Here is a 12405-nt window from a genome sequence, read left to right as displayed (position 1 = left end):
GCCCAGAGGCTTCAAGGAGCACAAAATCTTAGGGGGTAATGTGCTTTTCATCCTACTCTGTAATAGCTGTAACATTGTCCTCTCTTCTGAAATTCAAGGGCTACTTACACAGTAGGAAAAAAAAATTTAAAAGTTAAGGAACCATCTTGTATTAAGCCACCACAAACTCTTGGAGTTTTGCCACCAAGGAGATCTCTTTCTAATTTTTACCTGCTTACTTATCTCTTTCATTCATTTCCCCCCCTATTTTATTTGCTTGCTTAATTAGTTGTACTTAGTTTCCACTTTTTTTTTAATTTTCCTTTAATTTCCTTCTTTTTAGCTACAGAATATATTTGCTCTGAAAGGTGAAGGCCTTCTGCCACCTAGAAGTTCCCTCATTATTAACTACAGCATCTCCTGGTAGCTGTGCACTCTCAAGGTGTCCTCATGGCACCTGTATCTGAACTGCAAAGCAGTAATTTGACTGAGTAGACTGAGAAATGCCAGAGTTTGGATGAACATATATTCACAATTGTTGTCCGAGCTGGAAACTGTGTTTTGTATGAAAACCTGGACAGCTCACACCTGCCTCACACAATTGTCAACTACTTGATCTGTGAGAAACTAAAAAATCCCTTACTACTTTCACAACACTGAAAAGGTGCATAAGGAGGAGCTAGGAATGTATTGCCCTGATTGCCATTTCAGATGCAGATTCAAGCACCAGATTACACAGGCTGGATTTTCACCTAACCAATGTGCTTGGTTATGCTTTGCAATTTCCTGCCTTCCTCATAGGATCACTTGTTCTGACTGCTCAGTGAATGCAATGCATTGCAATTCCTTGCAATGAAGAGAACTGCAAATATTTTTTCCCCCATGTCCTGAGTTCTGTGCCTTGTCACAACATTCCCACTGACTTTTCAGGCAATTGCAAATCTAAACCTGAAAACAGGACTGCAATTCAGTTGCTTGATGCTACATGGGAAAAATGTAGTAGAATTAGAAAGAATAAACAAACCCTAAGCCTTGTATGGTGCCTTTTTTTACAGGCTGGGAAGAACAGAACTCACTTGGATATAATCAGTCCATAACACCCTCATCTGTTCACTGAAGGAACACCTGATACCAGTATGAGACCCAGAACTGCTGTGAGAGAAACACCTTGATAAAATCACAGGCTGATTAATGGTTAAATATTTGGTTTTGCTTTTCAGGTTTTATTGGAAGGGTCAAGGATTTTGGCTAATACTTAACCAGATAAAGGTCAGAGGTCCTGAAAAAGGGCTTTTAAATGTGTGATGTCAGTAAAAGATTGCCTTAGAAATTAAAAAGAACAAAAGAAAAAAAGGCCAAGACTAGCCAATCTCTCCCTGAGCCAGAAAGTAAAAACATCTGAGTTTAGCCCTCATTTAACTGAGGGACCCCCAAGCCTGTCACTTGGGGAAGGTGGGAGAGACTCCCTGGAGACCAAAGCTGATGAAGGGTAACAATCAAAAACCTTCTAGCAAAAAAAACAGACCAAGCCCAGGCCACTACTGCCCCAATGGTGGAGAGATGTTTTAGCATCCCACCTTCTGCCACTGCACACTGCTGCTGCCTGAATTCCAGTGCAGCACTGCAGCTCTCTCCTATCTTCCCCAAAAAATCCCAGCCTAGGAAACAGCAAACTGAGTGGTGTCCACCCCACAGCAGGGGAGACAAAAGGCAGGTGCTTTGTGGACAGGTCAGAATGATTTTAGTCCACTAAAACGCTACTGCATACATTTAGGACTGCTTAGACCCTAAAATAAAATTGAAAAAAAAATTAAAATCCCCTAGACCTATGATTCAGAGCAGGAGCTTCAGGGAGCTGAACTTTGCTGCTTGCAAACAAAACCTCACAAATGCCTGACACAGAAAAACTCCCTTAAAGGCCAAACCCCATGTGCCAATACTGCTATGCCCTTAGCAGGATGAAGAGTAGAGACAGAGCTGATGAGAGTGCACAGGAAGGGAAGGCCCTGTTCAGTAGATTTTAGCTAAGGGGATAAGATGGAATATTCTCTTCCATTTCTCTCACACAGATGACCTGTAGGTGTGTGTGCCTGTGCATTTCTCTCAGCCCAGACCTGTAAATTCCTGTCTGTTTACAAGGAAGGGATTGTTCACTGGCAGTCAGGATGCAGGGCACATTCCTATGTCCAAATAAAAACAGACTTATAGGTCCACAGCACATTTTTTTTTCTATTATTGACTTTAAGGCTTGAAAACCTTCTCATACACCCATGCAATGTTTTTGTCAAAAAGGAAAGATCTCCAGATGCCTTTTATTTCACCTAGGAAAAGCATAGATGTCTAAGGATTTTGTCTGTTCTAGAAAAGCTATACAGAATTTTATGGAAAGTGTAATGTCTAAGAGAGCTACCCACTTATTGAAATAGAACTTCATTAACTTCTATAAGAATAAGAACTACATGATACATAATTAAGGAAATAGGTAGAGATTCTTTTTCGTCTTACAAATGAAATAATTCTCTATTAATAATAAAACAATAATTATTTACTTTTGAAAGATGACAAATCAATCCTCTATTACAGATTTCATGCTTTGAAATAAAGTAATAGTTTTACAGAATTAGCTACAGTTCAGCCTTTGAAAGATGAAGGTACTTCATAGCAAGTTTAAAATGGCACATTTTACTCTCTTTTCTGTGAAATATTTTTATCATAGAACAAAGTTTTGTATCATTTTTCTTTAGACAGAGAGTTTTTCCATAACAGAGCAGGGAATGTAAAGAGGAGAGAGATTTCTGCACTTGTTAAAACCTGATGGTGAAATCAATGCTTATTAAAGCTCTTAAAGCAGTAGCTCAAAGTGCAAAGTTTTCTATTCCTGCACAGGGCCAATCCAGCAGAAGGAACCTTGCAGTCACACCAAGCACTGTGACATGGAGCATGGCTCAATTCTCCTATTCTTAAGCATGACAACAACAGCACAAGCACAGTCTGACAATTTGGGCATGCCTGTGTATGTCACATACCCACAACATGAGCAAGAACGACTCTGGCAGCATAAACAACACAGCTCTGGTCTAACAAAACAAAATCTATCTGAATGAAAAGAACCCTCTCAACCCAAGCTGGAATTTTTGGTTACTTAATTAATACAGTTTTGGTCCTTAATTTTTATGCTGTACTGATTTGTGTTGCACTTCTCCCTGACAGACTCAGAGGGCACAAGGCTGTCTGCTCCATTTTGGGTGAAACCATGCATCCTACAAAGGCAGCAGCCCTGCTGGGTTATGCTTTTCACTGCTATCTCCCCCAAAACACATCTTATTTCCCCCAAAGCAAAAGGCACTCACATACATCTCTGCATGTGTGATTGTAGTTGTTAGTGATGTGTAATTCATGGTAGGATTAAGGAAATATTAAAAGACACAACTTTCTAACCATAGAAATAACAAGCTGAGAGGCTCAGAGTGGGCTGAGAGAAAGCATGGGCATGTGAAGTTCTCTCTAAATGCAGTTTAGAGTCAAGACTACAAAATTGTGACAACAAAAGCTGTCACCCAATTCCAAACAGTACTTGCATGTCAGAACCCAAGAAATTCCTCTGACTGCCCTAGAAGACTCGAGACCCTGGCAGGAGGCTTGGAGACCTTGGCATGGAGTCAAAGACACCTGTGCCTTTGATTTTAACCCTTAGAAACAATTACCAACTTTGTGCAAGGAGTTGCAAGCCACAGGAGTTTGAGTAGAATGATAGTAAATTTATCACCAAGTGAAAATGTGGAATTTTAAAGTTTTTAGAATGGGGGTTCAAGAAACAAAATAGAAGAATCTAAGTGTGTCTAGTCTTTCTCCTTCTTCTTAGTTTCCATCTTCTGCTGTGGTAGTAACACTTTTCAATTAATTTAAAGACAAACTGTCTAACATTAGTGATAAGTATTAGAAAATTATTGTAAATAATGTACACATAATTTTTAGTATAAAAGATAACACCGCCCCAAGGTGGTCAGTGTGCCATAAACCGACGTGCTAGACAGATCTCAGCAAGTCAGAGAAAGACCATGTATTAAATATAAGCCAAGAAACAACCTTGAAAACGAAAGCCAAAAAATTCTGCTTTCTTCTTCAGTCTTGAAGCTGAGAAACAGAGACTTTCTAACACCTCAAAGTCATCTCGACACCAAAGACCCCGTCACTTGCAAAAGTTCTCCAAGTTTCATTTTGAAAGTAAGCTAAGGTGATGTCCCAGCAATGGCATATAAGGCTGTCTTTGGCAAATAAGATCCTTAATCCTGAAACCAATGAGTTTTTCCAAAGCAACTTGGATGGGCTTCCACTGAGGTTTGACAAGATCCTTAAAGGAGCTGTCTGCATTTTCCAGTGCTAGATTAGTGCTGTTTGGGTAGCTCACTATTATTTTTAGGCTCACCCATTATTCAGAACAGCATCAGCTTTAATTTACCGTCAGTGCAACAGAAGCTGGTTAGGTATGAGGTTCTGGGGAGGGGAATGAGATATTGAGGAATGGTTAGACTGAATTCCTTAAAGTGAGCATGACAGCTCCAGGTGATATCTTCACAGCTGAGAGTAACATACTCCTCAAACTGAAATGTTTTCTAAAATTATGTGGGAAGGGACACAAGCTAGCTGGACTGCACACAGCACAGGTGGGTGGAGAGGCTGAGAGTGTTTGGATTTGGGTAGTAAGAGGTCAAAATTCAGGATGTGATGCAACCTGATTGAATGGGATAAAGTTTGAACAACCAAGCAAAAGTTGAGAAAAGACTGGTGTGGCAAGCATGCTTAGCATTTCCAGATTTGTGGACGTGGACCAAGTTGGGGTATGCTACAGTTGTTATATGAATAGTTAATTCTGTAAAAATATTCATGTTCAGATGGTCTTTAATCCTTGAATGATCTTCAGAAATTACTTCTTGCCCAAATTATGAACTGATATTAATTATAACAACATCTTATAGTATAATTATAGTGTTCTTTTCATTCCAACTCCTCCTTAGGCCTTTTACAGCATATGCATAATTCATTTTTGCTTCCCTTAAGCAACACTTAGTAAAGACAAGGGATTGTATTAGCCATTAAGAAAGGTAATCAGACCACTCTTCTGATTTCTCACCACTACACTAGCTTCTAAACCTTTCTTGCCTGCTTGAAGCAGTGAAGATAGAAAAGGGAACTCTAATGGGGAATAAGGGAAAAGAACAAGCTCTTGTCAGCAAAGGCAGTCCTAATGTCTCTCACAGTAACCACAGCAACACTAACTGAATAAAAGTAAGAGAGCATGAGCATTTTAGAAGATAACTTTACAATTGCAAAGTTAATGTGTGATTTCTACACTAAAATACTATTAAAAAAATATTTGGGATGATGCTGTTGATATAACCATCTGCATCTTTGCTGTTAGATCCCTGGGAATTCAGACTAACTGCTTCAAAGGAATGCCATTTTAAGGTAATTCTGGTTTCACTGAACCTGCTGGAAACAGGCATGTTTTTGTAAGTATGTTTCTACTGTTTGGGCTACAATGACAATAAAACTTTTGTGGCAGCACACAGTCATTAAGCAAGTCAAAAAGACACAATAGCAATTATTGTATTGCACTATTAATTTTTCCCATCAGAAACCACTCCTAATATTAAACAGTTGATCCTCCTGCCTGGACAAAAGCATCATCTGGCAACTGACAGCAAAATAAGCATTAAAAGAAATTATTCTTGCCTTTGTGGTGTGAAAAACTCTGTCTGTAAAGTTTTCCAATTCAATACTTACTATTATGCTTGAAGATTCTAATAGTGGCGCCTGAAAGCCTCGCACCGAGAACGAGAGAAGTGTGGTTCAACTCATCACTTAGAATGAGGCAGCCCTGTGGAGAAGGAGTACAGTGAGCATCTGCATGAACTGGGAGGCTGCAGACTCGTGTGCATGTGTGTGCCAGCATACACAGGTGTCTGTGATAGAGCATTGCACCAGTTAAGCTGTAAGGATTAAACATTAAATGAATTTTCTGCTGCTTTCCTGAAGGTTCCAGAATATGACACAGGGCTTCTTTGAGTTAGGTCTCATAAGCTCTTGGAGATTTATATCACACTCAAGATAGCCCAGCCACCTCAGATGGCATCAAATCAGCAGGATGGCTTCTGTGGTAGTGTTGGAAACAGAAAAGTTTTAATAAAAGGCAAAATAACAAAAAAAAAAAACCCAAGCCAGGGCAAGAGGTTCTTGCTCCTGGTAAAACACCTCACAAAAGCCATTAGTTTCTCTGTTCTCTTCTTTTCCTAGTAAATTCCTTAGGCAGGACTTTTTGGGTCATGTCCAGTTGGCTATCCTTAAGTTTGAAGTGAAGTCCCCGAGGTCTTATGAGGTGTCTTTTTACCTAATTGAGGAGAGAAACTTCTAAGCTTTTTTTCCTTTTTTAAGAGACAAAAAATAGTTTTGTCACTCTGTCAACAAGGGGCACATTCCTACAGGGGTGCACTGCAAAGGCAGGCTGAAATAGTGGGGTCAGATTTTCAGGCATTCCCAGGTGATGCGCAGGGGCCCAATATTTCCTGTAACTGGAAAGCAGCAAATAACCCTATTCAAGACTGAGTGCTTTATATAAAATCAGGCAATGTTGCTTCCTCTATCACCTTTTTACAGCTCATTTTGAGTTGTAAGGAAAATGCAGCCACCACCCCACATATAAAGGCTGCATGGCAGTAGTGTAAGGAGGAGTAAGACTGAGGCTGGCCTGGCATCAGCCCTTTGGACTGCAGAAATGAGATGAGGAGAGACTGATACCTTGTCAGTTCCACCTCCATTAGGATGTGAGTGAAGTTTAGGAACCAGAGTCTTTCTCTGGTAAATGCATATAGAGCTGACCTGCAGTATACTTTTTATTAATTAACTCAGCTGAAAACTCCTTTTGTTTTTAGAAGCGAAAATAGAAATGTGGGAGAAGTAAACTTGTCTATTATATTAACAAGGGGCAGGATTCAGTTGAAATTCAAGCTTGAACCCTTGTTTATGTCTGCTTTCTATTGAACATGTTTTGCTGTGTTTCATTACCCAAAGTGCAACACATAATTAAGCAAAAACTTATTCTGGAATCATAGATTAGGCCTAGGTTGAGAGAGACTCAACAATCTCCATAGAGACTGTTTTGCAGAACTAACAATAAGTGTAGATGCAGGTTGACAAGAAAATGTAGCTGCTAGACTTAATTATAGAGGAAAACATAGGAGTAAATCTCTCAAACATAGAGTAGTTGAACAATATTTCAAATATATATAATAATACATACCGAATTTTCAAATATATATATATACACACACATATATTTATTTATTAAAAATACATACATTAATATCTTTATTTGTGCCACTTATATCTATCCCACCTCTGACAGAGGCTTGAATCTCTACATGAAGCCAGGTAAGGGAGGGAAAATTATTGCACAGCTAAGACAAGTGTCTCACACTGCATATCTCCAATTTCATAAATTTACCTTCATTAATTCTCTGTATCTGTTCCCCTTGAAACTGCTGGACAAGTTCTCCAGCACCACTGCAGACTGAAGTTCTGGATAACTGAAGCAACTCACCTTGCCCAACACTTGTATTTTAGAGATCTTGCAAAAGCTGCAGTCATCTTCCGCAGAGAGGGAAGTGACTTCACCTCTATGCTGGTGTTTCAGAAGTCCTGGTCATACACCACAAAATTAATTCATTCTACCTCCACCAAGAGGGAGGTCATGCTTTGTGCTTGCATGGCACACTTCAAGGTGCTCCACACCTGGACAAGCCAAGGAGGAGTTACCCACTTTCCAGCTATCAGCACAGTGCACCGGTTTCTGATGTCCATAGCTACCAGGATGATGGATCTCCTTTGAGTTAGGTACTCCAAACTGGAGAGGAGGTCCCTTCAGCACCAAGAACCCAACTTTTGTAACATGATCACAGCTCTAGACTTGCTTTTGCTGGCAGCTCTCTTTGCAGGGCTGGCTGGAGCTCTGTTCCCCGGCAATGCAAAGCACTGTGCTTTTCCTTTTCTCAAAGTGTTGTGAAAACTATCCTAATCATCATCTTTCATCCCAGACAGCTGGGAAAAATCTCAGCAAGTAGCCTAAATACTTCATCCCACAAGACCTGGACATGGGATTCAACATTTGGTTACTTTTTAAGGAGAAGCAACTTCATTAAGAGGAGCTAGAGAGCTGTATCACTGATCCTTCAGCAGATGTTAGTGATAGCAACACTCAGTGCTAGCACAGGTGATAAAGGAGCATATTCAAAGTCACAAGGTCATCAGCTTTATGACTCACACATTCCTGATACCAAGCTCTGTTCCTCGATCGAGCCTTTCCACTCACTGAAAGCCCAGAGTACTGCAAGAGCAGTTAAAACAATTAATAAATGATTGTTCTATGTGTTCCTGAAGGGAGTACTCACCTTTCCAACAAGGGCTGGAATATTCATTGAGTTAGTTGCAAAGCCCATGCCAAACACCATAGCATCTTCCACACCAAGGAACTTGGCCACGAGTTTCTCTAGTTCTACATGTTTGTCTAGGGTGCCTGCAGAAATAAGCACAGGGAATATTAAATCGTATTGAACTGGGAAAGTTATTATGACACAAAACATACAAAAGAACAGGCTAGAAGTGTGTCATTAAGCTATGTGACATTAAGTTCTGATGAGGGTTTTCCATTTGTATCCTGTGCATGTGAGCTAATGCACAGGATACAAACCTGCAAACCAGCTGTGATTAATGTTAACAAATACTGCTGCTGTTAGAGCAGCAAAGCAGTTGCTATGGAAAAAAGCTTTCTTTTCCCACAATAACTTTTGACACAGTTTATTCTGAAGACTAATTTGTTGTCTTTTTCTCTCCCCTGCAGTGAGGACAAAAACACCTTCTTTTTGTAGGAAATGTGCGACAAACATTTTAGGCATTCTTGAGTTCTCTCCAGATGTGAAAACAAAAATGGGTGACAACAAAATTCTTCCTTTTCTATCGTCTGTCGATATATGTGTACAAAATTCTTAATTAGGATTTTGTATGGATAGAAAAACAAAAGTATTCTCCATATTTTTCTCTGCCTTGGAAGTTAAAAGCTATTCCAGTCCCTACAACTGATGATAACTCTGCTCTTTCTTTCCTCTCAACAGCAAAGATAAATGATAATGCAACACTAGAGACTCCTCTTTATTGCATATTAATTATCTAATATTAGTGCTTGAAGTCTCCAAACAAGTAAGGTTCTCCAACTATCCAACAAAAGCGATATCCTTCTTGCCAATTCACAGTGAAGGATGACAAAATACAGAAGGCAAACAAACAAAAGAGTGGTGTTAAGAGACTGAGATAACAGATAGCTTTGAACAGTAAGGAATCATCTCAACTTGCCAGCTCTCTAGTCTTTGGTTGCCTGGCTGTGCATTGCAGGGACCAAGGCAGAAGGAACTCTTACAGGATGATCTGTGGGGAAGAAAAGAGAGTGGTCTGTGGATTCTGAGAGAGCATTTCCCCTATGAATAAGGCTGTAATCAGAGAACAGAAGAAAAAAATTAGGCAAGTGAATATGTTACCTCACTTGCAATGCACAAGCTGATGGCACAATAATATAAAGTGAATTACAATGGATGGAACAAGAAAGCTGTGTTCACTGTGATGAACAAAAGGCAGATGAGTGGAAGAAATGCAGAAGCTTGGCTAGAGTGTCTCAACAAGAATGATGAGTCAGGAAGATGATCTTACCTTCATCATGGAGCAGAGCTCATTAAAAAAAAAATCAAATATAAATGTCAGGAGAACAGTTTCAGCAATAGCAATAAGTCAGCTGGTTACAGTGAAGGAGTGTTTTCATTATTTTTTCTCATTAAATATCTAAAGTAAGAATGACATCCATTTGGAAATAGAATGTGACAAATATCTATCAGGCAGGTAACTCTTCAACTATCAAGGAAGATAAGGAGCAAGGATCATGTGGCTTCTTGAAAAACCTGGATTACATGGACAGTAAAGAACAGCAGTAGTGCTGAGATTCTGCCAGAGCCTTCCTGGGTTGTGCTAGACCTGAGCCTACTCCAGCAGAGCTGCAAGAGTGTCTCTGCACTCCTTGTATCACACTGCATGTACCTGGGGCTGGGTTGTCTCTGTGCCCTGAGAATGAGATTATGTGACACAGAAAATGTGGCTCTGCAGAACCTCCACTACCTGTGAGCTGAGTCTGTGTGAAGCTCTTTGAGGACGGCTGTTTTTTGAATTTGTACATCCCAAGACACATGAGGATATGAGCTGGCTCTGCACACAGCCACTGTTTAGTACCCAGGTTCCATGAAATACAAAACAGAGTTTCAGAGCTGGGCTGCTCACTGGAAATGTGGGTAAGAATCTGTCTCAAGGTGAATGCCCAGCAGGACCCAGCATTTATTTCTGAGGTTCTGTATTATTTGAAAATTTGGCCCATCTAGTCTTCAATCTACAGCACCCATGGACAACTAAGAGTTCCAGGAGGATCAGCTGCCTTAGTGCTCCCTGCAGATGTTATTTTGTCACTCCAGGGCTATCAGCACACCAAAAGAAGATGAAATCTGAAATGGAAGCTCGAAGCCAAGCACATTATGGTCACAGCTTGAATTAGAAGGTTTGTGAAAGCATGAGAAACAAGAAGTGTGTGCTTTGCGAGGCAGGCATTTTAAGGCATGACACAATTGTCTCTGACTCTTCCAGGGATAAGTCTGACACTGGGGTGGAGTTAAATTGCTTTTTGGGGTTGCATCACATGTTTTCTGTTTTTATAAACAGGAAAGGCCTGACTGAATACAGACTGTTCTGTTAAAGCTCTTATTAGATGACCCACAAAAGAACAGCACATTTTGCACCTATTTTTATTAATTTTGTCATGGTGAAGAATGACTCATTTCGATAGTGACTGATTCCTACTTATTATTTACTAATCCTAAGTGTGAACACAGATGATACTGTATATCACTGTTGCCTACAAATCCTGGAATACAAATTAAAATTGGCTAGCAAAACAAAATCCTGAATGGCAAAGATTTGCAAAGTGAGCCCTGGTTTTGAATCATGTTAATTACCATGGCAATACTGTTGGTGGTAAGTAAGGTGTTGCAGAAGCAATACCACACACACCAGTACTGTCAGTGGGAGGTTCATGGCAGCTGTATACATTGAACAGAATTGAAAAAGCATATAATTATGCAATTATTTAATCATATCAGGAGATATTTCTAGACAGGATGTCCTTGGACACTGTAGAAATGGCATCAATTCTATCACCTCTCTCCACTGGAAGAAACAAGGGGTCAGTCATGTGCTGCTGGGGTGAAGTTTGTCCACTAGCATTCCCAGCTGGTCACAGCCACTACCATGACAAGTATAAACAGCACTGCCAGACAGATGCAAATTTGATCCAAAGGAACTGGCACAAGCTGAAACATCTCAGCATCTCAAGCTACATAACAAAGGCAATAATTACACAGCTCCTCATTAAATACAACCTTAGAGATGTCAAGTAAGGTTAGCTTGGCCCTTAAAATGTTTTGTATTGTGCTAGATTCAAGACCAGTATCATGATCTGATGAATTAAGTGATATACGAGATATATCTTTTTAATCTACTGTATACACACTTGCCCTATAAACAGACATTAGAATTTTCCCACTGACTGACTACAGCTTGGCTTGACCCAACAAATGAGGATACAAGTAAGCAATGTACACCAAATCACCAGGAAAGATTTAAGACAAAAAAAGAGAAAGGTACCTGCATCTTTAAGAGACAAAATCCTTTTGAAAGTTATTCTTCCCTGCTGAACAGCCGTAAGTAATACAATACAGCAGGAGTTACTGTGATCCGAGACTGTATAGGTATTAAGATCACAGATCATATCAAAAGTGGACTTTCACAATGGGAACCACCTCCACAGATTCCCACACTTCTCACAGCAAATCCCCTCCTTTTCAAAATCTGATGACCCAGTTCCCTCCATTAACTTGCCACTGCACTCTGGTGACAGGGAACATGAAGTACACAGGCTTTTTCATACACTTGCTGCTTTTTCATATCCATGCTGTTGGGCTGAAAGTCTCTGCCAGACTACTAGAGAGATAAAGCTGGAAAATGGACTTCCCATGATCCACAGAGTCATTATTTAGTTTGACATTTTCAGCTTGGACAAGGTGGTTTATGCCACTGGTTAGTCTGCCCAATACAGTCTTTCAGGTTCTTATACACTAATGACACAGACTGGTTGAACTGCCAACACTGGCAACAGTATCCTGTCATAGAATTTTATGTTTGGAATTCTAACAGCCAAAGAAGACAGGGAAACACCTGCTCCCCTCAGGTTAAACAAAAGCTGGAAGAGTAAACTGATACAAGCAACAAGGCCTTGAAAGAAAAAAA

The 12405-nt window shown here is 40.0% G+C and overlaps 1 protein-coding gene across 1 annotated transcript in view; it reads right to left on the bottom strand.

Moving 5' to 3' along the window:
* The window catches only part of SPTLC3 (serine palmitoyltransferase long chain base subunit 3), a 148701-nt gene that overhangs the window by 29111 nt on the left and 107185 nt on the right, over positions 1 to 12405 (bottom strand). The window contains exons 12-13 of the mRNA XM_054630083.2: positions 8424 to 8548; positions 5764 to 5857 (exon numbers count right to left, since the gene is read on the bottom strand). Coding sequence (XP_054486058.1) covers positions 5764 to 5857; positions 8424 to 8548 — 219 coding nt within the window. The remainder of the gene's footprint in view (positions 1 to 5763; positions 5858 to 8423; positions 8549 to 12405) is intronic.

The sequence above is a fragment of the Agelaius phoeniceus genome, chromosome 3 (genome assembly GCF_051311805.1).
Source record: "Agelaius phoeniceus isolate bAgePho1 chromosome 3, bAgePho1.hap1, whole genome shotgun sequence".
NCBI lineage: Eukaryota > Metazoa > Chordata > Aves > Passeriformes > Icteridae > Agelaius > Agelaius phoeniceus.
This window is presented reverse-complemented; position numbering and strand designations above follow the sequence as displayed.